Here is a 27,849-nt window from a genome sequence, read left to right as displayed (position 1 = left end):
CCTACACCACCCCTACACCACCCCTTACACCGTCCCCTACACCACCCCTCCACCACCCTGTACACCACCCATACACCACCCTGTACACCGTCCCCTACACCACCCCAGCACCACCCCTACACCACCCCTACACCATCCCAGCACCACCCCTTACACCGTCTCCTGCTCCACCCTCCTGCACCACCCTCCTGCTCCACCCTCCTGCACCACCCTCCTGCTCCACCCTCCTGCTCCGCCCTCACCATGTTCATGACCGTCAGGACGTAGGTGGTGACGTTCTCTCTGCCGTGTTTCTCCAGCATCTTCCGGTCGGCGACCACCAGGGTCTCCACCGTCAGCCCCCCCCCCCCGACGGAGGGGATGGGGGACCGCCGGCCCCGCCCCGCCCCGGGGCCCCCACCGGGGGGGGGTGGGGCCGGCTGGGGGGGAGCTAACAAAGCAGAGCGGGGGAGGGAGAGAGAGAGAGAGACAGAGGGGGAGAGAGAGAGAGAGAGAGAGAGAGAGAGAGAGAGACAGAGAGAGAGGAGGGAGGGAGGAGGGCGAGAGACAGAGCAAGGGCGAGAGTGAGAGAGAGGAGGGGGGAGACAGAGAGAGGAGGGGGGAGACAGAGAGAGGAGGGGGGAGACAGAGAGAGGAGGGGGGAGACAGAGAGAGGGCTTGTGAATCAGGTTCTTGACCGGTGTGTGGCTTCATGGCCCGGGCGTAAGCCTGTGGTGCTACAGGTCAGGAGCCCCCCCCCCCCCCCCACACCACCCTCCCCCCCTCAACCCCCCCCTCCCCACACCACCCTCCCCCCCTCAACCCCCCCCTCCCCACACCACCCCCCCCCCTCAACCCCCCCCCGTGAGGAGCTGAGCCGTGGAGTCCACCATGCAGAGCATCAGCAGGCCGACGGTTCCTTACATACATTGCTTGCGACGACCGCAGAAGTGTTGCCTCAGCAGTTTTCCCTGCTGGTGGAGGTGGTGCTGCTGGGGGTGGAGGTGGTGGAGGTGGAGGTGGTCCTGGTGGGGGTGGAGGTGCTGGAGGTGGTGCTGCTGGGGGTGGAGGTGGTGCAGCCGGGGGTCCTGCTGGGGGGGAAGGGGAGGCTGGGGGGCTCCGTGGTGCACCAGGCTCTCTGCAGACCTCTTGTAGACCACGTGGGGGTGGTGGCCACTAGGGGCGCTGTAGTTGTGGCGGGAGGCCAGGTGGGGGGGCAGCGGGGCGATGAAGAACTCCTCCCCAGACACACGGATCAGACCTGACTGGGGAGCACAGAACAGCAGGCATGAGCAACAGATGGGGAGGAGGAGGAGGAGGAGGAGGGCAGTACTCTGGATGAGCTGCAGATGGTCTCAGCAGAAGACCTGCAGGAGCAGGACCCCGCAGGAGCAGGACCCCGCAGGAGCAGGACCCTGCAGGAGGAGGACCCCGCAGGAGGAGGACCCTGCAGGAGCAGGACCCCGCAGGAGCAGGACCCCGCAGGAGCAGGACCCTGCAGGAGCAGGACCCCGCAGGAGCAGGACCCCGCAGAGAGGGAGATGAGGGAGAGACAGAGAGAGGGAGAGAGGGAGGGACAGACAGAGAGAGAGAGAGGGAGGAAGAGAGAGGGAGGGACAGACAGACAGACAGACAGACAGAGGGAGGGGGAGGGAGGGACAGACAGAGAGAGGGAGGGACAGACAGACAGAGAGAGAGAGAGAGGGAGGGAGGGACAGACAGAGAGAGAGAGGGAGAGAGAGAGGGAGGGAGGGACAGACAGACAGAGGGAGGGAGGGAGGGACAGACAGACAGAGAGGGAGGGACAGACAGACAGAGAGAGGGAGGGAGGGACAGACAGAGAGAGGGAGGGACAGACAGACAGAGAGAGAGAGAGAGGGAGGGAGGGGCAGACAGAGAGAGAGAGGGAGAGAGAGAGGGAGGGAGGGACAGACAGACAGAGGGAGGGAGGGAGGGACAGACAGACAGACAGAGAGAGGGAGGGACAGACAGACAGAGAGAGAGAGAGGGAGGAAGAGAGAAAGCTGAACTTTTTGCTGAGGCAGCAGAAAGAAGGCATACCTTGGAAGGCATGCATGAACCTCAGGTCACCTCAATACCCACCGGCCCGGTCCCAGGCTATACTTAGGGCCCCACCCTGTCATCAGATGAACAGATGTGCAGTGAGAAGGTGACCAGCGGGGCAGAGCTGCCAGCATCCAGCCCCTGATAGGGAGATTATACCTCTGAGTAGAGACTGCTCCTCCCTGGCGCTCTACTCCCACTTGGCTCTCGCCTCGTTTGCAGCACTTTCCATGAAGTGTGATTACAGGACAGGTGGTTTAGCCATGTGTTCCTCATTTGTTCCCATCGTAGAACAAGCAGGATTACAGTCCATAACCCACTATGAATATACAGTACATATCCACATGCTCCAGGGGCTGCGGCGGCCAGGCTATCCACTCCAAGCCCAAAGGTGTCGGGTTCCATCCCTGGTTCCCTTGAGCAACATGCCTCAGCCCTATCTGTGGCTCTGGATAAAGGGCTAAAACCACCTTCACCTCAGAACCGTGAGCTGATTGGTGAACTCAACCCAGAGGAACCCGCCTTCACCTCAGAACCGTGAGCTGATTGGTGAACTCAACCCAGAGGAACCCGCCTTCACCTCAGAACCGTGAGCTGATTGGTGAACTCAACCCAGAGGAACCCGCCTTCACCTCAGAACCGTGAGCTGATTGGTGAACTCAACCTGAAACATTCCAGCTGCTCGCAAGATGACGTCTGATTCAAAGCACATCAGACTAGGGATCCACCCATATGGATTTTTTAGGGCCGATATCGATACCGATTTATTTTCATCAGCCTTGGCCGATGACCGATACGCCGATACCGATTTTCTTGAGCCGATATTTGGAGCCGATGCTGCTTTTGCTCCCTCAACTGACATCATAAAAATGACACAATGATGATAACAAATGTTACAAGTCTCAGTTTAAAAAAGGAACATTTATTGAGCCGTCTCTAAATCATGCTGGGAAAAAATACAAAAAATATAATTTAAAAAAATATCTGCGAAAAAAATGGCAGATGCGATACACGTAAAAAACGCAAATATGGGCGGAGAATATGGGCCGATATAGTGTTAGATCACTGAGGGGTTAGGGCCAACCCTGACCCCTCTACAAGTCCCCGAATCAACACGTTCTACCAGCTCCGTCTGAGCAGCATCGTCTCTCACCATGTCTGCGTCCGGGGGTTAGGCTTCGTGGACACTGGGAGTACCGCCGTGTGTGGAGGATACACAACATCACGCGGTACAAATCAGCAGGGCAGGCTTCACAGTGTTGGCGTAGGGATGCTCTCTCTGCGTCAGGGCAGTCTACCAGGTTCAGTGCTCCACTCCCCAGACGGGCCAACAGAGGGCCGGGCGCTTCAGGGGTTAGGAAGGGACTCTTATGACAGACAGTGTGGTCACTTGATGCTGTGTAAACTAGAAGCTCTTTCAAGGTTTCCCAACCATGATATTATAAGTTCAAGGAGAAAGTGCTTCCATGGGCAGGAGACCCAAGCCCGTCATTAAGCTCTGAAGCACATCTGTGAGCCAGCTCAGCAGAAACATGTGACCCATGAGGAAGTTCCTGACTGCTCACCCCATCACACGAGGCGGGGTGAAGAAGCAGTGTGAGGCGGAGAGGGGTGGCGTCATGTTGTCAGATGAAAGGAAACGGCAGACAGAGACGACAGAGTCATGCTCTCTTTCACTCTTTCATGTTTCAAGGAGATTTGGATCTGGAAGAGAAAGTGCTTCATTTCCTCTTCTCCACACACAGGACCAGGCCCATGAACAATGAGTCCTTATGGAGACGAGCCTCCCACACCCCGCTGGGCCAGACCAGGGCCTGGACACCCTGAGGGTCCTCCAGTCTGAGCCAGACCAGGGCCTGGACACCCTGAGGGTCCTCCAGTCTGAGCCAGACCAGGGCCTGGACACCCTGAGGGTCCTCCAGTCTGAGCCAGACCAGGGCCTGGACACCCTGAGGGTCCTCCAGTCTGAGCCAGACCAGGGCCTGGACACCCTGAGGGTCCTCCAGTCTGAGCCAGACCAGGGCCTGGACACCCTGAGGGTCCTCCAGTCTGGGTGGCCCTTGGTGAGCATCCTGGAACAAGTGCATGTGAAGGTAGTAGTACTACAGCAGTAGTACTATAGCAGTAGTACTACAGCAGTAGTACTACAACAGTAGTACTAACCCTAGTACTACAGCAGTAGTACTACAACAGTAGTACTAACCCTAGTACTACAGCAGTAGTACTACAGCAGGAGGCCGCCCTGTGATGGATGGGCCGTGTTTGTCTGAGTTCTGTGAGCCACTTGAAAACTTCAACAGCGGCCATTAGTCTAGTGTGAGACAGACCCGCACAGCCCGGAACCACACAAACAGACAGCCCGGAACCACACAAACACACAGCCCGGAACCACACAAACACACAGCACAGCGCACAAACACACAGCCCGGAACCACACACAAACACACAGCCCGGAACCACACAAACACACAGCCCGGAACCACACAAACACACAGCCCGGAACCACACAAACACACAGCCCGGAATCACACAAACACACAGCCCGGAACCACACAAACACACAGCCCGGAACCACACAAACACACAGCCCGGAACCACACAAACACAAACACAGCACAGCGCACACACTGTCTGTTCCTCTTGTGTCTGCTGCCCAACTCTCCTATTCTCACACACACACACACACCCCCGCCTCCTGCTGGCACATAACAGCAGGCACTACATCACTGTGGCAGACACAGGGGCCCGCCGCTCCCAGGGGCCCGCCGCTCCCCGGGGCCCGGCTCTGAATGATGGCTGAGGGCCCTCTCTCTCCTAGCTTGGATGCGGCGGCGGAGAAGTGGACAGGTACAAACGGGCCGCGTGCTGCCGGCGAATCGCTCATTCAGCGCTCCACTGAGCGAGCGAGCACGCACGCACGCACGCACGCACGCACGCACGCACGCACGCACGCACGCACGCACGCACGCACGCACGCACGCACGCACGCACGCACGCACGCATGCACGCACGCACGCACGCACGCGGGGGGCCACAGGACAGGAGCGACTGCAGGACAGCAGAACCCTCATCCCCAGCTGTAGGGCTGCAGCTCCTGATCCATCATTAAAGGGACGGCGTGTAATCCCCCCCTCTGCTCCTAATACCCTCGTCTTCATCAAACACGTGGCTCCATCTGCTCACCATGACGGACGCCTCCGCACGGACAAAACAAAGAAACCACAGCAGCCAGGAACCAGCCCATGTCTCTGGTGTGTGTGTGGTGTGGTGTGGTGTGGTGTGGTGTGTGTGTGTGTGTGTGTGTGTGTGTGTGTGTGTGTGTGTGTGTGTGTGTGTTTGTGGTCCTGGACGACAGTTTCTTTTCAGAGTATTTTCTGTTCATCTTTGTCCACCTTCTCTCTCAGTTGAAAGGAGAGTGTCCACGATGTGAGTGAGGCGGGGGGGGGGGGGGAGGACAGTTCCTCTCTCCCTCTTGTCTCCCCTCCATAGCGCTCTGACAATGAGTCCGCCCACGGCCGTCCGTCCGTACAGCCTCAGCCGGGCCCAGGAGCACTTCAGACAATGAATTAACATTCCTCTCTCTCTCTCTCTCTCTCTCCCCCTCTGTAACCCTCTTGGGTCTGACCCGCTGGGGACTAACTCTAATTGTAAAGAACCAACAACCTACCAGTCCGAAGATAAAGAACCAACAACCTACCAGTCTGGAGATAAAGAACCAACAACCTACCAGTCTGGAGATAAAGAACCAACAACCTACCAGTCCGGAGATAAAGAACCAACAACCTACCAGTCTGGAGATAAAGAACCAACAACCTACCAGTCCTTAGATAAAGAACCAACAACCTACCAGTCTGGAGATAAAGAACCAACAACCTACCAGTCCGGAGATAAAGAACCAACAACCTACCAGTCTGGAGATAAAGAACCAACAACCTACCAGTCCTTAGATAAAGAACCAACAACCTACCAGTCTGGAGATAAAGAACCAACAACCGACCAGTCTGGAGATAAAGAACCAACAACCTACCAGTCCGGAGATAAAGAACCAACAACCTACCAGTCTGGAGATAAAGAACCAACAACCTACCAGTCCTTAGATAAAGAACCAACAACCTACCAGTCTGGAGATAAAGAACCAACAACCGACCAGTCTGGAGATAAAGAACCAACAACCTACCAGTCCGGAGATAAAGAACCAACAACCTACCAATCTGGAGATAAAGAACCAACAACCTACCAGTCCGGAGATAAAGAACCAACAACCTACCAGTCTGGAGATAAAGAACCAACAACCTAACAGTCTGGAGATAAAGAACCAACAACCTACCAGTCTGGAGATAAAGAACCAACAACCTACCAGTCTGGAGATAAAGAACCAACAACCTACCAGTCTGGAGATAAAGAACCAACAACCTACCAGTCCTTAGATAAAGAACCAACAACGTACCAGTCCGTAGATAAAGAACCAACAACCTACCAGTCCGGAGATAAAGAACCAACAACCTACCAGTCTGGAGATAAAGAACCAACAACCTACCAGTCCGGAGATAAAGAACCAACAACCTACCAGTCCGGAGATAAAGAACCAACAACCTACCAGTCCTTAGATAAAGAACCAACAACGTACCAGTCCGGAGATAAAGAACCAACAACCTACCAGTCCGGAGATAAAGAACCAACAACCTACCAGTCCTTAGATAAAGAACCAACAACGTACCAGTCCGTAGATAAAGAACCAACAACCTACCAGTCCGGAGATAAAGAACCAACAACCTACCAGTCCGGAGCAGGTGGAGATGGCGGCGGAGGACGGCGTCTCGCTGCGGATGAATCCCTGATACAGGCAGCCGTCGATCGCTGCTCCCGGGTCTCCTGGCGCCGCCACGACCACGCCGTCACGGCCCAGCGTGTGCACGGCGAAGCCCGGCGCGACCACGGGCGACGGCCGCAGGTCCAGGAGCAGGTCCCGCCCGAAGGCCGACAGCCGGTAGTGGACCCCGCCCGGCGGGGCCGACCTCCTGCTGCGCCGGCTCCTCCGCCCCGCGTCCTGGGAGACGTAGCGGCTCCTCCGCATCACGTCGTGGGAGACGTAGCCACCCCCGGAGTCCACCTCCACCGGCGTGACGAACACATAGTCTGGGGAGGGGAGAGACAGTCAGGTCCAGGGGTGAGGGGGTCTGGGGAGGGGAGAGACAGTCAGGTCCAGGGGTGAGGGGGTCTGGGGAGGGGAGAGACAGTCAGGTCCAGGGGTGAGGGGGTCTGGGGAGGGGAGAGACAGTCAGGTCCAGGGGTGAGGGGGTCTGGGGAGGGGAGAGACAGTCAGGTCCAGGGGTGAGGGGGTCTGGGGAGGGGAGAGACAGTCAGGTCCAGGGGTGAGGGGGTCTGGGGAGGGGAGAGACAGTCAGGTCCAGGGGTGAGGGGGTCTGGGGAGGGGTGAGGGGGTCTGGGGAGGGGAGAGACAGTCAGGTCCAGGGGTGAGGGGGTCTGAGGAGGGGAGAGACAGTCAGGTCCAGGGGTGAGGGGGTCTGGGGAGGGGAGAGACAGTCAGGTCCAGGGGTGAGGGGGTCTGGGGAGGGGAGAGACAGTCAGGTCCAGGGGTGAGGGGGTCTGGGGAGGGGTGAGGGGGTCTGGGGAGGGGAGAGACAGTCAGGTCCAGGGGTGAGGGGGTCTGGGGAGGGGAGAGACAGTCAGGTCCAGGGGTGAGGGGGTCTGGGGAGGGGAGAGACAGTCAGGTCCAGGGGTGAGGGGGTCTGGGGAGGGGAGAGACAGTCAGGTCCAGGGGTGAGGGGGTCTGGGGAGGGGAGAGACAGTCAGGTCCAGGGGTGAGGGGGTCTGGGGAGGGGAGAGACAGTCAGGTCCAGGGGTGAGGGGGTCTGGGGAGGGGAGAGACAGTCAGGTCCAGGGGTGAGGGGGTCTGAGGAGGGGAGAGACAGTCAGGTCCAGGGGTGAGGGGGTCTGGGGACGGGAGAGACAGTCAGGTCCAGGGGTGAGGGGGTCTGGGGAGGGGAGAGACAGTCAGGTCCAGGGGTGAGGGGGCTGGACTTCAGACGGTCCCGTCCAAGACCTACAGTCTACCCTACAGTCTACAGTCCAGTCTACAGTACAGTCTACAGTATAGTCTACAGTCTACCCTACCGTCTATAGTCCAGTCTACGGTCCAGTCTACAGTACACTATACAGTCTACAGTATACCCTACAGTATAGTATACAGTATAGTATACAGTCTACACTACAGTCTACAGTACAGTCTACAGTATACCCTACAGTATAGTATACAGTATAGTATACAGTCTACACTACAGTCTACAGTCCAGTCTACAGTATAGTCTACCCTACAGTATAGACTACAGTCTACACTACAGTCTACAGTATACAGTCTACAGTCTACAGTATACAGTCTACAGTACAGTCTACAGTACAGTCTACAGTATACAGTCTACAGTCTACACTACAGTCTACAGTCTACACTACAGTCTAGAGTACACAGTCTACAGTCTACAGTAGTCTACAGTATACAGTCTACAGTCTACCCTACAGTCTACAGTAGTCTACAGTATACAGTCTACAGTCTACACTACAGTCTACCCTACAGTCTACAGTCTACCCTACAGTCTACACTACAGTCTACAGTCTACCCTACAGTCTACACTACAGTCTACAGTCTACCCTACAGTCTACAGTAGTCTACAGTATACAGTCTACAGTCTACACTACAGTCTACCCTACAGTCTACAGTCTACCCTACAGTCTACAGTACAGTCTACAGTCTACCCTACAGTCTACACTACAGTCTACAGTCTACCCTACAGTCTACAGTAGTCTACAGTATACAGTCTACAGTCTACCCTACAGTCTACAGTCTACCCTACAGTCTACAGTACAGTCTACAGTCTACCCTACAGTCTACAGTAGTCTACAGTATACAGTCTACAGTCTACAGTACAGTCTACAGTCTACCCTACAGTCTACAGTCTACAGTATACAGTCTACACTACAGTCTACAGTCTACCCTACAGTCTACAGTAGTCTACAGTCTACCCTACAGTCTACACTACAGTCTATAGTATACAGTCTACACTACAGTCTACAGTCTACCCTACAGTCTACAGTAGTCTACAGTCTACCCTACAGTCTACAGTAGTCTACAGTCTACCCTACAGTCTACACTACAGTCTATAGTATACAGTCTACACTACAGTCTACAGTCTACCCTACAGTCTACAGTAGTCTACAGTCTACCCTACAGTCTACAGTAGTCTACAGTATACAGTCTACAGTCTACACTACAGTCTATAGTCTACCCTACAGTCTACCCTACAGTCTACAGTATACAGTCTACAATACAGTCTACAGTACACAGTCTACAATACAGTCTACAGTACAGTATACAGTCTACAGTCTACCCTACAGTCTACCCTACAGTCTACACTACAGTCTACAGTCTACCCTACAGTATAGTCTACGGTCCAGTCTACAGTATACATTCTACACTACAGTCTACAGTCCAGTCTACAGTCTACCCTACAGTCTACAGTCCACCCTACAGTTTACAGTCCAGTCTACAGTCTGCAGTCGACAGTCTTCAGTCCAGTCTACAGTACACCCTACGGTCTACAGTGTACAGTCCAGTCTACAGTCCAGTCTAGTCTACAGTCCAGTCTACAGTACGGTCTACAGTGTACAGTCCAGTCTACAGTCCAGTCTAGTCTACAGTCCAGTCTACAGTACACCCTACGGTCTACGGTCTACAGTGTACAGCCCAGTCTACAGTCCAGTCTAGTCTACAGTCCAGTCTACAGTACACCCTACGGTCTATGGTGTACAGTGTACAGTCCAGTCTACAGTCTGCAGTCCAGTCTACAGTCTAGACCCCTCCCCCTAGCCTCTGCTGCATGGATGCACTAGAAGTGGCTTTGTATCGTCTGCTTGTATTGTCTGACCTTAGCTAGGAAGGTTAACCTTAACTAGTAAGGTTAACCTTAACTAGTAAGGTTATCAGACATGACTATGGGGGGCCTTTCGCAACTTTATTAAAATCGGAACACAATGCAATCTCTCCTCCAATGGGATGTGAGTGATTGTGTGAAAGTGAGTTTGGCTCAAAGCTAAATAAATAAAAATATCAAATATCAGATTGACTTCATTATAACTCATAAGGCAATACTTCCCTTCCATACACATCCATGTGTGTATGATGTAAACGTATGTATCTAGTCTATGGTATGTGTGTATCTAACCCTTCAAACAGCTGTTACAGTCACCTGAAATGTTCAAAAGTAATTCCATAACGGCTTACCTTGTTGTGAAATTGTAATTTGGACTATTATGGTTTATCTAAAGTTGTATGTAGTTGTCCTATGTATTAAAACCTTTAAGGGTTATTTTCCTACCCTATCCTCCTAGGATTTATTTGACAGTGCTTTGCCGATGTGCTTCCAGAATAAGTATTTAACAACGGCTTTGTCCATACCTGTTCAAAAGGTTTTGCATTACAATCACTACCTTAACACACGTCACATTTTTAACAAAGAACCTTGTCATTTGTTATAGCTAGACATTTCAGTTCATTCACATATCATCTATTTACAAAACAAACGGTCTTGCATGTGACCTACCCTGATACAGTCTACACTACAGTCTACAGTCTGTGACCTACCCTGATTCAATCCGTGGTTGTCCTGGAAGTCTGCGGCCGCAGCGGAGAGTATGGAATGTGAGCAACAGATCTGCAGCGTCTGCACAAAACACGGACAGGTAGCAACAACTTGAGAGAAGCGCAGCGGAAACAATCCACACTTTTACATCCAAATAGACACACGCATGTGTGCCGACTCAATAAATAGCAATGAATGCATGTACATGCCTTCATGACGTTCCAGGACAGCAGGGTAGGCAGCAGTTTGACTGAGGAACAGCCAACAAGCGGTATAGGTAAAGTCCAGATCAGAAGCAAAAGGCAATCCATAATGGCACGCACGCTTTGGATCCGTTACCTCCGGAAAAAGCGCAAAAGTGGTGACGAGCCGCTGGCGTGGCGCATCATGCAACTGTCACTCATACTTCACTTGTTTCAGACAGTCGTCCCCTTTCTCTCGACAGCCGGGGCAGCACCTTGGCACCACACCGGTACTTTGAGCCGACGGCACCGTGCGCCTGGCTGGAGCGGGGATCCTAGACGGAGTTCACCGGGAGCCGGTGCTGCCTGAACATCCCGCACATGAGCCCCCCGGGGTGGACCACCAGCCGCCCAGCCAATCAGCGCGCAGCCTCATTTACTCCCAGAGATTCGATTGAAAAAGTTGCTGCTTGCTTTTCAGTTACCCGACATTGAATGTGCAAAAAGTGACCGAGATCCTATTCAATGAGCCTGCTGAGTGTGACACGCTTTACCGCCCGTTGCCTTTAATCCATGGATGCTGTCAGATCCAAAGTTATAGGGCTCCAAGATAATACATGTACAAGGCCTACTGAAGGGCTGCTTACTTTTTGTATTTGCGTGCTATGTTTTCACAACATTTGGATTATTATTATTTTATTAATACTGGTTTAAAGCAGTGATGGCTTAATGCTCCCGGGTTACTTCTCATCATCATGAAGACGTGATGATGAGAAGTCAAATTGTATATTGGTAAAATATGTTAATCCTTTATTTTTTTATTTTTTTAACCACAAACAACTTTTAATTATTTACCTTTTATTTATCCAGCCAACAACGCCAAATTGGTTAAATATGGCTTTAAATCTTTAGGAGTAAAGAGCTGGAGGTGAAATAAGATTGGGTTGGTTTGGTTCTGAGTGAATGGAATACATTAGTATTAGTATAATAAGTTTACTTCATAGGCATTCCAAACACTCCACACACGCACACTTTAACAGACAATTAGAATAATTTATGCGTATAAGAGTTGAGCTAAATATCCCATTTGATTCATGTCCACAATCAGACACCAAATTACAATGGTTTGTATTTTCAAAATGAGCTTGATTCCTACAATCAGCTGAACAGGTTATATTCTATTGAGACCTGAAATGGTTATCTGGGGGAAAAAATCTATAAATGAATGTAGCATATTGTAGCTTTTGATTAAAATAACAGGGGACCTCCTGTGTGTAGTTCTAGTTTGGAGACTTCTCCCTGATTGGACTCGAGTTCATCTCGTCCACCAGTGCTTTGGTGATGGGTGTACATGAGCATCTATAGCATACGGTCCACCGGTTGACGACCAGAATGTTCCGTCAGGTGGGACCAGCAACAGGCCCCGCCCCCTCACCACAGGCCCCGCCCCCTCTGTGGTATCACTTCTCCTGACTGGATCCTGCAAACTCCTGCGACCCGACATCAAGGACTTTATCTCCAGAGGACTCTGTAGTCCCAGAGAGGCAGAGAGGCTGTTCAGAGAGGCTGTTCAGAGAGAGAGGCTGTTCAGAGAGGCTGTTCAGAGAGGCTGTTCAGAGAGGCTGTTCAGAGAGGCAGAGAGGCTGTTCAGAGAGGCTGTTCAGAGAGGCAGAGAGGCTGTTCAGAGAGGCAGTTCAGAGAGGCAGTTCAGAGAGGCAGAGAGGCTGTTCAGAGAGAGAGGCTGTTCAGAGAGGCAGAGAGGCTGTTCAGAGAGAGAGGCTGTTCAGAGAGGCAGTTCAGAGAGGCTGTTCAGAGAGGCAGAGAGGCTGTTCAGAGAGAGAGGCTGTTCAGAGAGGCAGTTCAGAGAGGCAGTTCAGAGAGGATGTTCAGAGAGGCAGAGAGGCTGTTCAGAGAGGCTGTTCAGAGAGAGAGGCAGAGAGGCTGTTCAGAGAGGCTGTTCAGAGAGGCAGTTCAGAGAGGCTGTTCAGAGAGGCTGTTCAGAGAGAGAGGCTGTTCAGAGAGGCAGTTCAGAGAGGCTGTTCAGAGAGGCTGTTCAGAGAGAGAGGCAGAGAGGCTGTTCAGAGAGGCTGTTCAGAGAGGCTGTTCAGAGAGGCAGAGACCTCCTAAGTGGAGGTAGATGACTCCTCTAGGGTTAGGGGGCAGAGACCTCCTAAGTGGAGGTAGATGACTCCTCTAGGGTTAGGGTTAGTAGGGTTAGGGTTAGTGTTAGTAGGGTTAGAGTTAGTAGGGTTAGGGTTAGTGTTAGTAGGGTTAGGGTTAGTGTTAGTAGGGTTAGGGTTAGTGTTAGTAGGGTTAGTGTTAGTAGGGTTAGAGTTAGTGTTAGTAGTGTTAGTAGGGTTAGGGGGCTAGTTCGCCGCCTGGTTCGGCTCTCGTTGGGTTTACAGGTCGTCTGGCAACGAGCCGTCAGCCCTCAGTCGTCCTACACACGGGGGTGTGTGTGTGTGTGTGTGTGTGTGTGTGTGTGTGTGTGTGTGTGTGTGTGTGTGTGTGTGTGTGTGTCATCAGGTGTCAATGAGGTTCTGGAGGCGGGACTCATTTTCTCCCCTCCAGAAGCTCTTTGATGACGGCTGGATGGAGGAGATACCTGCCCCCCCCCTCCACCTGCCCCCCCCCCTCCATCTGCTCCCACCTGCCCCCCCCTGCTCCCCCCTGCCCCCCCCCCCCCCCCGCTCCCCCCTGCCCCCCCCCCCCCCTCCACCTGCTCCCCCCTGCCCCCCCCCTCCACCTGCCCCCCCCCTCCACCTAACCCTTAGTGTACTAGAGTTAATCTAACCCTTAGTGTACCAGGGCTAATCTAACCCTTAGTGTACCAGGGCTAATCTAACCCTTAGTGTACTAGAGTTAATCTAACCCTTAGTGTACCAGGGCTAATCTAACCCTTAGTGTACCAGGGCTAATCTAACCCTTAGTGTACCAGGGCTAATCTAACCCTTATGTACCAGGGCTAATCTAACCCTTAGTGTACCAGGGCTAATCTAACCCTTAGTGTACTAGAGTTAATCTAACCCTTAGTGTACCAGGGCTAATCTAACCCTTAGTGTACCAGGGCTAATCTAACCTGAAATATGTCATGTGATATATAGCGGTGATGGTCATTGGTTGAATGTGTTCCTCTGAATGTGTTGTTGAATGATGTAAAGTGTGTGTGCGTGTTCCTCTCCTGAATGTGTGTTACTGTTGTCGGTCGCTGAGAGGATTTCATTTGTTTCATTCTGCGCCCAGCGATGAGCAGACTGTGTTTTTACACTGAATCGTCATTAGCCACGGTCTGGTAGCATACTGGCACACACACACACACACACACACACACACACACACACACACACACACACACACACACACACACACACACACACACACACACACACACACACACACACACACACACACACACACACACACACTTCTACAGCTAGACAAAAAATCTGGCAATATAAGCAAAAAATCCTGATCACAACTATCACTTCATTAAGCAACATTATACACTTTTTTACGTTTTTGGCCAACATGGTGGGGCCACATTTTTTTACATTGCTATCTGTCCAGCTGGGCTCTGTGGACCCCGGCGAGGCGCTGGGGGTAGAGGACAGCAGAGTCAAACAACACCTTACTAACGGGCTCATCTTAGCGTATAGAGGAGGACCGAACATCTTTGACAGGAGCTACGCATCCTAACGAACAACTGAGAGAGAGAAAAATCATCAAGCTCATCAGCAAGCAAGGCAAAAGCTAGAGGATAGCTCTGGCGAGCCCATCTGAATAGCCATCTGGTAACTACTCTGATAGACTTACCTTCTAACATTCTTCAAGTGAAAATCTCACAACATGTGCTCCTTCTGCATGTGCTCAATTGAGGTCTGATTAGCAGGCCTAGTCATTTTCCATAACACAAACCATGTGATCAGTTTGGCCACATGGGATTGGCTGAACGATATACACTTCAGGAAGTGTGTATGGGGTGCAGTACCACCTGGGGGGCGCTCACAAGCATTACATATATACACAGAGCCTCCTGAGCTCATTAAAAATGAAAAATGGTGCAGGGCCCAGGATTTTGGGCCCCACTACAGCTGAGGGCCCCATCCCACTTCCACATACACACACTCAGGTCAGAGATTCCACTGTGTGTCGTGTGTCAGGGTCATTATTGGCAGCATTATAAACATGGAACCCAGACAGGATTGAAGCTGTTCGTGGTCCGTTTGCATCTGCTAACCACTGGATGCTCCTCTTCATCAACATCAGTTCATCTCCTGTCAGCAGCGTCGACTCTCGAATGGGAAAAACCCGGGAAGGAAATCCAAAAGTGCTGCTGTAGTTTGTGACTCCACAGACGACCTGCACCCCCACAACATCAGAGCTGTCTGCCTCATGAAGCCATCTGTGTGGGTCTGCCTCTCTGAACACTGCCTCTGATCACTGCCTCTGAACACTGCCTCTGATCACTGCCTCTGAACACTGCCTCTGAACACTGCCTCTCTGAACAGCCTCTCTGAACAGCCTCTCTGATCACTGCCTCTGAACTGCCTCTCTGAGGCAGCAGCCCAGGACCCTGCAGTAGGGTTGAAGTTCTAATGCTGTTCAGTTGAGGGCCCCAGCAGGAGGAGGAGAGGTCACTGCCCCTCAACGTTTAGGATGAGGAGGCGTGCAGGAACACCACTGGATAGTCTTTATAATACTCACCATGCACATGTGTGTGCATGTGTGTATGTGTACTCCCTGTCCCGTCTGTGCACCAAGGCATTAGAAGTAGTGAGAAGGAAAAGGAAATGAGAGAGAGAATGAACAAGAGAGAAAGAGAGAGAGCGAGAGACCTTTTGTAATCTACCTCACGCCTGTCATCCATACAAGTCACAACAGAGGCTGCTTCTCCATTTCAGTTTGAGACCGGTGAGACCTTCTCAACGGATAGACAGAGAGAGACAGAGAGCGAGAGACAGAGAGAGAGAGACAGAGAGCGAGAGAGAGCGCGAGAGACTGAGAGAGAGAGAGAGACAGAGAGAGACTGAGAGAGAGACAGAGAGCGAGAGACAGAGAGCGAGAGACAGAGAGAGAGAGAGAGCGAGAGACAGAGAGACAGAGAGCGAGAGACAGAGAGCGAGAGACAGAGAGAGAGAGACAGAGAGCGAGAGACAGAGACAGAGAGCGAGAGACAGAGAGACAGAGAGCGAGAGACCGACAGAGAGCGAGAGACAGAGAGACAGAGAGCGAGAGACTGAGAGAGACAGAGAGCGAGAGACTGAGAGAGACAGAGAGCGAGAGACTGAGAGCGAGAGACAGAGAGAGAGAGAGAGAGAGAGAGACAGAGAGCGAGAGACAGAGAGCGAGAGACTGAGAGAGACAGAGAGAGAGAGACAGAGAGCGAGAGACAGAGACAGAGAGCGAGAGACAGAGAGAGAGCGAGAGACAGAGAGACAGAGAGACAGAGAGCGAGAGACTGAGAGAGACAGAGAGCGAGAGACAGAGAGACAGAGAGCGAGAGACAGAGACAGAGAGCGAGAGACAGAGAGACAGAGAGCGAGAGACAGAGAGACAGAGAGAGAGAGACTGAGAGAGACTGAGAGCGAGAGACTGAGAGAGACAGAGAGCGAGAGACAGAGACTGAGAGACAGAGAGCGAGAGACTGAGAGAGACAGAGAGAGATACACAGACACACACTCACAGACAGACAGACAGCTAGATGTGAGGACGTGACTCGGTCAATTTCCGGACCGGCCCAATCTGGTTCGAGGCGACAGAGCAGACAGTCTGCTCGCCCACCTTCCCCCACACCTGGGATTAAAGATCCCTAGGATTAAACCAGACCTCTGGGATTATAGACCTCTGGGATTAAACCAGACCCCTGGGATTAAACCAGACATCTGGGATTAAAGACCCCTGGGATTAAACCAGACCACTGGGATTAAAGATCCCTAGGATTAAACCAGACCTCTGGGATTAAAGATCCCTAGGATTAAACCAGACCTCTGGGATTATAGACCTCTGGGATTAAACCAGACCCCTGGGATTAAACCAGACCTCTGGGATTAAAGACCTCTGGGATTAAACCAGTCCTCTGGGATTAAAGACCTCTGAGATTAAACCAGACCTCTGGGATTAAACCAGACCTTTGGGATTATAGACCGCTGGGATTAAAGACCTCTGGGATTAAACCAGACCTCTGGGATTATAGACCTCTGGGATTAAAGATCCCTAGGATTAAACCAGACCTCTGGGATTAAAGACCTCTGGGATTAAAGATCCCTAGGATTAAACCAGACCTCTGGGATTAAAGATCCCTAGGATTAAACCAGACCTCTGGGATTAAAGACCTCTGGGATTAAACCAGTCCTCTGGGATTAAAGACCTCTGAGATTAAACCAGACCTCTGGGATTAAACCAGACCTCTGGGATTAAACCAGACCTTTGGGATTATAGACCTCTGGGATTAAACCAGACCTCTGGGATTAAACCAGACCACTGGGATTAAACCAGACCACTGGGATTAAAGACCTCTGAGATTAAACCAGACCTCTGGGATTAAACCAGACCCCTGGGATTAAAGACTTTTGGGATTAAACCAGACCTCTGGATTAAAGTGCTCCTGGCTCAGCAGCCTCCTGTCTGTCAGACCCTCCGTCCAGACGCCTCCAGCTCATGTTAGAGGTTCGAGGACAAAGACCGCTGGGGCTCATTATCCCCCCCCCTCCCCAGCACCTACTCACCCCTCTCTCTAATGAGCCCCTCCTTCACCCGTTATGTTGGCGTGATATAAGAACTACAAACAACAACAACTGCACTCAGCCCTCCCTCACCTCACTCTTCCCCTTCCTCCCCATTCTCCTCCCTCCCTCACCCCCTGCCTCCCTCACTCTCCTCCTCCCTCTCTCTCTCTTCTCCTCCTCCCTCTCTCTTCTCCTCCCTCCCTCCCTCCTCCCTCTCCTCCCTCCCTCCCTCCTCCCTCTCCACTCTCCTCCCTCTCCTCCTCACTCTCCTCCCTCCACCCTCTCCTCACTCTCCTCCTCCCTCCCTCCCTCCAGGCTCCTCCCAGTGATCTGTTACAGCAGGGCCCCCCCGTCTCCCTGTGAGTGTGTGGACACACGTATGTTCTGGAGAGAGCGGGGGGGCGTTGGGCTGTTGGATTTTCCGCCCTGATTGGTGTGAATGGATCAGTTTGAGTCATTAGTGGAGAACAAAGCACTGCAAGACAGACACAAATGTAAGCACATGAAAGCCAGAGACGCCATCATATCAAGGCTTGGTAGAGTTTAGAAAACACGTTCGATGCCTTGTGCTAGCTAAGCAGCAAAGTGATGGTGAGCCACCATGCTGCTACACAACAGCTAGCACAAGGCAGCTAGTGTAGTGAAGTAGTGATGTTCCTCATGACTACCAGCTCAGCTGCATGAGGCTCAGACAGAGGCCAGGTCTGGCCTCACAGGAGGGTTCTCACTGTACTGTGTAAATAAATAATTGTATGGTACCTTATTGATCTTGTCCAAGATAAAATTGGGTTTTAAGATACTCAATAAAACTTTGTGACATCACTGAGTCTTGCCCCTGGTTTGCGTACAGACTTCACTCGAACCGTAGGAACGGAGATTAAACATCTTAACAAGGATAAAGGGTGCTATTCGATTCATCTTTGTTCTTTTGTGCTATTCAAATCTCAAACGTCAGACATTATAACTCATATACATATATTATATAACTTATAACTCTGCAGAGTTCAACTGCATCCACTATCATTAGACACAATCAACTGTCATTACCCGTAATCCGTAATCACCACAGACGCTGTCAGCATCTGCATGTCCTCAGAGCAGACAGAGCCCCTCTCGACACAAATATAAGGCCCTGTCCCAATTCCCCCCCTTCCTAGATTTGAGCCCTAACCCTAGATTTTGCACGTTCCCACAAAGGGGTAGGGTGTCCCAATACTTAGGGTTGAAAAATTAACCCTTGAACACTAGCCAGCTCAGGAGCTGACTTGCAGCTAAGGGCACTCAAAGCAAGTGTTCTTGTTAAGGGGAGAGAAATGGGATTGGGCCTAAGTACGCACATAAATACACCCTCATACGCACACAAATATACACACTTAAGGATTTAGACGTTGGGCTTACTAATGATGGCTGAGTGGTTTGGTCTGCATCAGGGGTCCACATTAAGCCCCATGATAGACCAACGAAGACCAGCAGGTAAAGCCTTGTTCCAGACTGCCAGCCTTCCAGAGACCATAAAGTCTCCCAACGTGGTCCACTGCTCTTGTTTATAAGATATTTGTACTTCCCTTTGACAATATAGAACACATGTTTGTATGATGCCAATACACAGGCGTTTCAAACAAATAACACTAAATAAAAGATCTTAGGCGCATACATCTTTTAGATGTTATTGTATTCATAAGGGTCTTCCCTCAAATAGCATATAGTGGAACTCTTTCACTCCTAGGGTTACCTGCAGTTCTCTGCCCCCATCTTGTAGCAGAGGTGGGTGCTGCAGGTAGCTGGAGACACATCTGTATAGAACCCGTTTAGACACAGAGGGAACAAAGACATCCAGCCATTTAACACCTGCTTCATGTTACCAGCTATAGTGCAGTGAGACATCTTCAGATCATAGCATCACGGCTCCATTGGCCCAAATCCACTTAAGAGAAAAAAAGAAACATTAAACCGGTTAAAAATAAAGCGTGTTTATTTATGAAGCAACAAGTGTTCAAATGTCATCCAATGCACTTCAAGCCCTGGAGAATTAAAACTGAACCCAACAGGGAAGAGGAAACTTTAACTAAATGGAGTGACCAAGAGACTAGACTGGTTTAGTCTAAGTTTAAACTATTGAGTTTAAGATTAAGAAGTTAACTTGATGAAACGTTTTAAATAGAACATTTTAGGGATGCCAAGTTATACGGTCAAGTTTAGGCATTAGTAATTTTATTGAAGATTGTTTTGTTTAGGTATTAGGTAAACGGGTTAAGGCATTTTAGGGAAGTTTAGGTAAGCGAGTTTAGGCATTTTAGAAGTTTAGGTAAGCGAGTTTAGGCATTTTAGAAGTTTAGGTAAGCGAGTTTAGGCATTTTAGAAGTTTAGGTATTAAGTAAGCGAGTTCAGTCCTTTTAGAAGTTTAGGTATTAGATTAACTTCAGGTAAGCAAGTTTAGGTATTGGTCAAGTTTAGGAAAGCGATTTAAGGCAGTCGGTTAAGTTCAACGATTTTAGGCATTTGAGATGTTTAGGTTAGATTGTCAAGTTTAGGTACCATGTTAGAGAGTCAAGTTATTTTAGGCCTTATTATTTGTGGTTAAATTGCGGCATTAGGGTTAAGATAAGTGCTCAAGTTCGCTTCCAGCCTAGTCCCTTTAGTCACTCCCTTAAAAGAGGGTTCCCAGCTACTGTTAATGTGTTCAGAATTAAAATATACAAATCAAAAGATTGATCAAAACATACATCCCCAAAACGTGGAGTGACATAATGTAGTTTGTTTAAAAGTTAAAGCAGTAAAGTGATAACAGTAGGGAGTGTATGTGGTGGTGTATGTGGTGGGGTTGGGTGTAGATCCATGTAGATGTAAGGTGTGCGGGTGGAGCCAGGGATCCTCAGGGTGGAGCGGAGGAGGACACTGGTGTAGATCGACTGTTCATCTACTGTGAAGTAATGCAAAAAGTAAAGTCAGTTTCACATTGCTGACTTGGAAGACATTTTGATAACCAAATGTGAAAAGCATCCAAATGCCCATGAATGCAGTAACAGCACCATCTGGTGTCAAACAGAAGTCATTACATTTAGCAATTCAGGTTTTATATAGACTGAAGCAAAGCATTAAAATCCCTACAACAAAAGAGTCCAAGTACTGGATTACCAGGTTTCTAAAAATAAAATATATATTTATTAATTGATTTGATTTTAACTGTCTCACACTACGACCACATCTGCTGCACATCTGTTCCTCCATCAACACCTGAAGGGAAACCTTCAGGTGTTGATGGTTGAAGGAAAACCTTCAGAGGGAGGGTTAGATGACAGCGTCACACAGGGTTAGGTGATATTCATATTCCTTCCACAGGGCGGAAGCATTCATAAATAAACCAGAAATCTGTTTACTGAATGCAAACGCAATCAAGATTATAATCTTACCTGGTCCACACTAGGCCTCTGGTCCACACTAGGCCTCTGGTCCACACGGGGGGCCTCTGGTCCACACGGGGGGCCTCTGGTCCACACGGGGGGCCTCTGGTCCTCTTCCCAGATGAGGACGGATGAGATGACCAGAGCAGTGATCCTCAGCACCAGGTCTGGTGAAGCCAACACCCCGTTACCATTGGCTGATAAACCAGAGTGTGTCCTCACCACTAAGAGCTACAAACCCATACTGAGGTTAACCGTTAACTACAATCTAATTAATCACTTTCCCAACTAGCTCTACCACCCGCTCCTGATCCAGAACGTTTAGATGATCAGGTCAACTGTTGGTTGTCTGAGGAAGAAGAGCTTACCCTCCCTGGACGAGGAGCTGGTTGGTCTTAACAGACCACCCTCCAAGAACCTCCACCTCTGGGTCCTCCACCTCCGGTTCCTCCACCTCCAAGTCCGGGTCCTCCACCTCCAGGTCCAGGTCGGGGTCGTCCAGGTCCTCCACCTCCGGGTCCAGGTCCTCCAGGTCCTCCACCTCCAGGTCCTCCAGCTGACCTCCTCCAGACCAACGCCCCAGTCCTTCTGAAACGTAACAAATGTTCCATTATCTCGCTGTTCATTCAGTCTCCTGTTGATGATGACACGTGTGACTCCTCATTAGCTCACTGAAGGTCCATCGTCTGAAGGTTCCTTACTGAGCCCTTTAGAGTGAAGCTGTACCACAGCTCCATGTCTCACCCTTCTGCCTCTTTTGGAGCGTCCCACCGCCGACCTCCAGCCTCCACCCACCGCTCCCTGCCTCTGCTGCTCCTGGTCTCCAGCCTCCACCGCTCCTGGTCCCGGACTCCACCCGCCGCCGCTCCCGGACTCCGCTCCTGGACTCCACCCAGCTCCGCTCCTGGACTCCGCTCCTGGACGCCGCCCCACTCCGCTCCTGGACTCCGCCCCACTCCGCTCCTGGACTCCGCTCCTGGACGCCGCCCCACTCCGCTCCTGGACTCCGCTCCTGGACGCCGCCCCACTCCGCTCCTGGACGCCGCCCGCTGTTCCTGGCCTCCACCCGCTGCTCCGCCCTCAGTGGTCGGCTCTGTAGAAAACCGCTTTTTAATAAAAACCCTGATAATAAAAACGGTTTGTAAATCATTTGGAATTCTTAAATGACAAATAAAATATGAAGCATGAACCATTCATCATTTAGCAGGAGGCTCTGTACAGTCAGTAAGAACCTCATTTAGCAGGAGGCTCTGGTACAGTCGGTAAGCCTGACCTGTTTAGTGCTTCAATAAATAGAAAGGGATCAACTTACCTTATTGCTGATCTTGGTCGTTCCCTTCCAAGGTGAAATATGCAAACGACCGATTATTGAAATGTAAAATTGGTCCGATTAAAAAATTGCATCCGAGGGGCGATTAAACGTAATTTAAATCCTCTGGTATCGTGGTTAGAAACGATCGAGTAGTAATGGTTCAACACGTGGTTTATTCAGAGACGGTAAACGGACATGCACGCTGGAGGTGGTTCATAAAGCATCTCCTGAATCAAGGAGAACTTCTTTATCGGCCTTTAGGGTACGACTCGTCTTATCAATTAAACTTCATATGGTGTCTCGACCACTCTAGAAGCATAAACGAGTCAGAATTGGTGTTTGCATTGCAACTATGCGGTCCCAGCGTTAACTTGAATATCGTTTTATCCATTAAGGCATGAACTAAATTAATTATTCAGTTGCCAGTAAAGGGGTTTAGGATAACCAAACAGAATTCTAAGGCACTCAACATTGTCAATTTAAATATAGATGTCAAGTTCACAGCACAGTTGCACTGGAAAAAACGCTTCCAAACTGTTGGTGTAAGAGCTCCCAACACGGCTTCGATAAAACCACTGCACAAATAAAAGAACACAGTAAATAAGAACACAGTAAATAAAACCACTGCACAAATAAAAGAACCACACTGCACGGAGCAAAGAACCACACAGCACAGAGCAAGCAAAGAACCACACAGCACAGAGCAAGCAAAGAACCACACAGCACAGAGCAAGCAAAGAACCACACAGCACAGAGCAAGCAAAGAACCACACTGCACAGAGCAAGCAAAGAACCACACTGCACAGAGCAAGCAAAGAACCACACTGCACAGAGCAAGCAAAGAACCACACTGCACAGAGCAAGCAAAGAACCACACTGCACAGAGCAAGCAAAGAACCACACTGCACAGAGCAAGCAAAGAACCACACTGCACAGAGCAAAGAACCACACTGCACAGAGCAAAGAACCACACTGCACAGAGCAAATAACCACACAGAGCAAATAAAGAACCACACTGCACAGAGCAAGCAAAGAACCACACTGCACAGAGCAAATACAGAACCACACTGCACAGAGCAAATACAGAACCACACTGCACAGAGCAAATACAGAACCACACTGCACAGAGCAAGCAAAGAACCACACTGCGCATAGAAATACAGAACCACACTGCACGATGGAAATACAGAACCACACAGAGCAAATAAAGAACCACACAGAGCAAATAAAGAACCACACAGAGCAAATAAAGAACCACACAGAGCAAATAAAGAAACACACAGAGCAAATAAAGAAACACACAGAGCAAATAAAGAACCACACAGAGCAAATAAAGAACCACACTGCACAGAATAAGAAAATAAACGCAAGCACGGAATCAAACTTGAAGCAGCCCTCAACAGCAGCTCCAAATGTATTGAAAGTAGAAAGTAAAGAATGTAACATATTGGGACAGTGTGCGCATGTGCAAATCAGACAGCATCTACTGTCCAAGTCCAGAAGGCCAACCTTCTACCGAGCCAAAAACCAACCGTGTAACCGAAACCGCCACCTGTAACCGAAACCGCCAACCGCCACCCCGTTGGGTTCATGCACCCCAGCGGCATTTCAACGGCAAACAGACCAGATGTAGTCCCCGCCAGTTGGACTTTCCTTTCCTTCTCGTTTCCAGGCCAGTTTTCCCAAACGACGGACTTTCACAATGTTGCAGGCTTGCAGCCGTCCCAGTGTCGAGTGGTCCGCAGGTCAGTCGGTCAGTCCACCCGTGGCTTTAAACCTCAGAAACACGACAACTCTGCACTACAACTTAAACCAACTTCGAGCGGTCGAATGTTCAATGAAGAAGAACAGATCCAGATTGGGTGTGATGGAGAGAGATGCGATACACAAACCAAGGTGAACCACTTCAACCAGCACGTATAAACGGTGAGGACTCACTGCGGGGGTCATGTTGGGGACCCCGATGTCCGGATGGTCCGGTACATTTCCGCAACCCGACGACAACAATCAACGTTATCGGACTCCGGGTTTGCTTTATATGGAGCTGAGGGCGACACAGGCGAAGTCAATTAAGAACTAATGAGTTACTAATAGAAACAGAAAGGTGATTGGCTGTGAGCTCCATATGAGTGACAGGTTCTTATGATCTTTGGGTTGATAGAGGTTGCTAGAGGCTTTAATAGGCATATGGACTGGATTCCTCCTGTCTCTCCCAGGGGAGTGTCATAGTGATCTATTCATCATATATATGTTAATTAAGACTGTCATAGTGATCATTAATCATATGTTAATTAATACATATTACATTCACATTAAGATTATATATTGTAGCCTCATGGCAAAATGTATCTATTTCATTGCGCCCATTCTACCTGCCAAGAGAAAGTATTTATGACGGTGGTTTGTTATGTACACACAAAACACACACAACTGTGCTTTTTAAACCGGTTTTACTTTAGGTTTGATTCCCATGATTTTAGTGATGAACGGGCCGAGCAGAGTCCGATTCAGACGAACTGGACGTCTGGACTCTTGATTCCTAACCCTCAGCTCGCCTGCTAAAGAATCCTCTTGAGGTTAAGTTATGAAACCCCAGAAACTACAAGTGTGGTGTTCCACAAACGATATGAACCAATGAATCAAAGACGCTCACTCCCACATCCACATTTAATGGTGATGACAACAGCACTGAATCAATTAACAATAGAACCGTTGAATGAAGAACAACAGAGTCAAACAAAGGTCATCAAGGGTTTATGTGGATCAAATCGGTGCACAAAAAACACAGTAACACACAATAGAAGCAGAGCAGAGCCCTCGAGGCTCCTGAAGACAACAGCTACAGTCTGCTGGCTCCACAGGCACAGGAAGGCCTTCACAGATAAACATCTGCAGCTCATTCAAACAGTGGCTTCACGCTGAGTTAGCAAATCAAGTCTCCTTCTGCAGAGGATGTGAGGCGGGGGTGGGTTAACAACGTTATTCATCTCTATCACATGATGCTCTTCATCACAGGGCAGTGTACCGGATCATTTCAACTCTAGAATGTATATATTATATCTATACATTATATCTATATGCTCTGTCATGGGTTGCCTTGGTGATGAAGGGAGGCTAGTGTGGGGGTGTAGGCCAGGGGTCAGGGGTCAACATGGACCACGGCGGTGGGGTGCCCCAGACGTGGCCCCCCAGGGAGCTAGGCCGAGAGCCTCTTCTTGCAGAAACTAAATCATTGTCTTGAATGACGCCCACGCTATTTATTACACACAGGTCATGCTCCACCAGCACTAGCTCCACCCTCAGGGTGGAGGCTGGTGGGGTCTAGAAACGGAGGAGTCGTCAGGGTGGAGGCTGGTGGGGTCTAGAAACGGAGGAGTCGTCAGGGTGGAGGCTGGTGGGGTCTAGAAACGGAGGAGTCGTCAGGGTGGAGGCTGGTGGGGTCTAGCTGACGGAGCAGGGGTCTTCTCTACAGGGCTTGAGGTCTCCCTGCAGCAGCTGGACGATGACAGCCTTGCTGAGGTAGGACGAGGTGCCCCTGTGGCCCATGGGCTGGCTGTTGTAGAAGGCCTCCATGCTGTCCTGTAAACACACAGCGCTACGTCAGCCTTCAGAACACATGGGGGGAGGGGAGGGAGGGACAGCAGGGTGAGGGCTAGTCTGCTCAGCTACTCTGGTTTAGGAGAGAGAGGGATATCTGCTCTCGGTTGTTTCAGATATTGCTTGTCTCTTGCTTGTCTAATTATTTGACCTAAAAACGTATTTTCTCCACTCTAGGTTGTTGTTGTTCCAATCTCTGAAAGGTCCCATGACGTGCCACCAGGTGTGGTGTGATTAGCCGTTACAAGCCGTTGGTGGACACGCCCACCTGTGATGTCATAAGGGGCAGATTTCCAAAACGGCTTTTAATGGCTAATCACACCACACCTGGTGGCACGTCATGGGACCTTTAAACTCTCCCTCAGGAGAACGTTCACGTTGTCCACAGCTCATAGGAAGTGACCAGATATGTGCTGACCTCTCTCCCTGCCACTGGGTCAGACTGAGGATGGTTAGTAAGTTAGGGTTAGGGGTAGTAAGGTTAGTTAGGGTGTTTCCTCCCTCCCAGGTGATTTGTAACTCTGCCGAGTCAAACTGGTGTCGTAAAAATAAATCATTCTCATACTTACTTTTGAATTAACTTATTTCATAGTAAATAGTAAATGCTATTCAAGCATATTTTTGAGGGCTACGGTTGAAAGTAAATAGCTGAAATAAAATGGCAGAAATGAGTTATGGTTCAATAGTACAAGCCCAATGTCGGTGACCCCTGTGAAGACATTAGAGAAAGAACATTAGCCGTCCCCTACCCTGATGAACGACTTCAGCGCCAGAGAGCAGTAAAATATAGTGGAGCGGCGAGACGCTACAGTACTATTAAATAGTACTACAAATGTACCAGCCCAGATCAGACCAAAGATTCACAACGCAACTGCTTGAGACTCCTTGTGAGGAGACGGGCTGAGACGTTCTACAAACTGGCTGCAGGTAGGTGGTTCCCTAGCAACTGTGAACGCTCTGGCACAGCTGAGAGCCGCATCAGCATCACTTGCATCCTGCTAAAAAGTAACTCAACAAGATAGACGCCTCCCACCTGTTTCTCTTTGCCCTGCAGGTGACTGCGATCCCGCTGGAAGTCCTGGAAGGCCTCCTTCACCAGACCGTCCAGGTCCACCTTCTCAGCAAACTCCAGCTCCGGGTTTCTCTCCAGCACGATGGACACCACCATCAGCAGCTAGCCAAGACAGAAGAGGACCTTCATCAGCGAGGAGATACGAGACAACCACACCTACTACGGACTGTCCTCCACGTTGATGCTGGTTCTTCTGTTCTTTGGCATGCTACTGTTTCCAAAGCTTGAATGAACGATCAATTGGTGCTGTTCTGACCAATCGAGAGCCACAAACTATCCTCACATCCTGCGAGAAAACGTTGTCTTGTTACATGTTGCTTCTTCCATAATAACAAACTTCTTTCAAACTCCAGAATGAAATATGGTTTCAAAGAGTTCCACTGAATTCAAATTAATTAGTTTGAACTGAATTGAATTGTATTTAATCATTTTGAACTGTATTTAATAATATTGAATTGTATTTAATTGGATTGAAATGTATTTCATTCTGCATACTTTCATTCCACTCATTTTGCATTTGAATGCTCAGCACTTTATATTATACGTATACATGTGTATGTACATGAAGGTTAATATATAGTGAATATACACAGATATATTTAAATATATTTAAAGGTTCCTACCTCCACGATGATCTGTCTGTACTCGGGCAGAACGATCCTCTGCAGCGTGTCTTCCACCAGCAGGGAGAAGTTCATCTCGTACATGGTCATGTCCGACAGGGTGGGTTGCTGAGGAGAGAAGCAGATTACTCCATCACCTCCACTCTCTCCTCAGTCGGCAGTCAACCAACCCCACCCCCACCACCACCTCCACCACCACCACCACCCCCACCCCAAGCACCACCACCTCCACCACCACCC

General features: G+C 50.2%; 3 protein-coding genes across 3 annotated transcripts in view; all 3 read right to left on the bottom strand.

Annotated features, from left to right (window-relative positions):
* adamts18 (ADAM metallopeptidase with thrombospondin type 1 motif, 18) overlaps positions 1–11,008 on the bottom strand; it is a gene marked incomplete at both ends in the record, with an annotated part of 16,614 nt that extends 5,606 nt beyond the window's left edge. The window contains 5 exons of the mRNA XM_084475846.1: positions 224–365; positions 1,110–1,244; positions 6,821–7,179; positions 10,700–10,778; positions 10,907–11,008. Coding sequence (XP_084331972.1) covers positions 224–365; positions 1,110–1,244; positions 6,821–7,179; positions 10,700–10,778; positions 10,907–11,008 — 817 coding nt within the window. The remainder of the gene's footprint in view (positions 1–223; positions 366–1,109; positions 1,245–6,820; positions 7,180–10,699; positions 10,779–10,906) is intronic.
* An 8,790-nt stretch (positions 11,009–19,798) lies between these two features.
* On the bottom strand, positions 19,799–24,267 carry LOC311356062 (uncharacterized protein; the record flags this gene model as incomplete). Its single annotated transcript, XM_084475845.1, has 5 exons — positions 19,799–20,524; positions 21,015–21,172; positions 21,374–21,593; positions 21,750–22,040; positions 24,256–24,267. 5 exons carry the CDS (start codon positions 24,265–24,267, stop codon positions 20,522–20,524), a joined length of 684 nt encoding a protein of 227 aa, XP_084331971.1. The 3' UTR covers positions 19,799–20,521.
* Positions 24,268–24,961: 694 nt separating this feature from the next.
* The window catches only part of phkb (phosphorylase kinase, beta), a 53,965-nt gene continuing 51,077 nt past the window's right edge, over positions 24,962–27,849 (bottom strand). The window contains exons 28-30 of the mRNA XM_084475844.1: positions 27,610–27,717; positions 26,948–27,088; positions 24,962–25,896 (exon numbers count right to left, since the gene is read on the bottom strand). Of these exons, the coding sequence (XP_084331970.1) occupies positions 25,759–25,896; positions 26,948–27,088; positions 27,610–27,717 (387 nt within the window). The 3' untranslated portion in view covers positions 24,962–25,758. The remainder of the gene's footprint in view (positions 25,897–26,947; positions 27,089–27,609; positions 27,718–27,849) is intronic.

Source organism: Micromesistius poutassou (assembly GCF_964030765.1).
Source record: "Micromesistius poutassou genome assembly, chromosome: 12".
In the NCBI taxonomy this organism is placed as follows: domain Eukaryota; kingdom Metazoa; phylum Chordata; class Actinopteri; order Gadiformes; family Gadidae; genus Micromesistius; species Micromesistius poutassou.
This window is presented reverse-complemented; position numbering and strand designations above follow the sequence as displayed.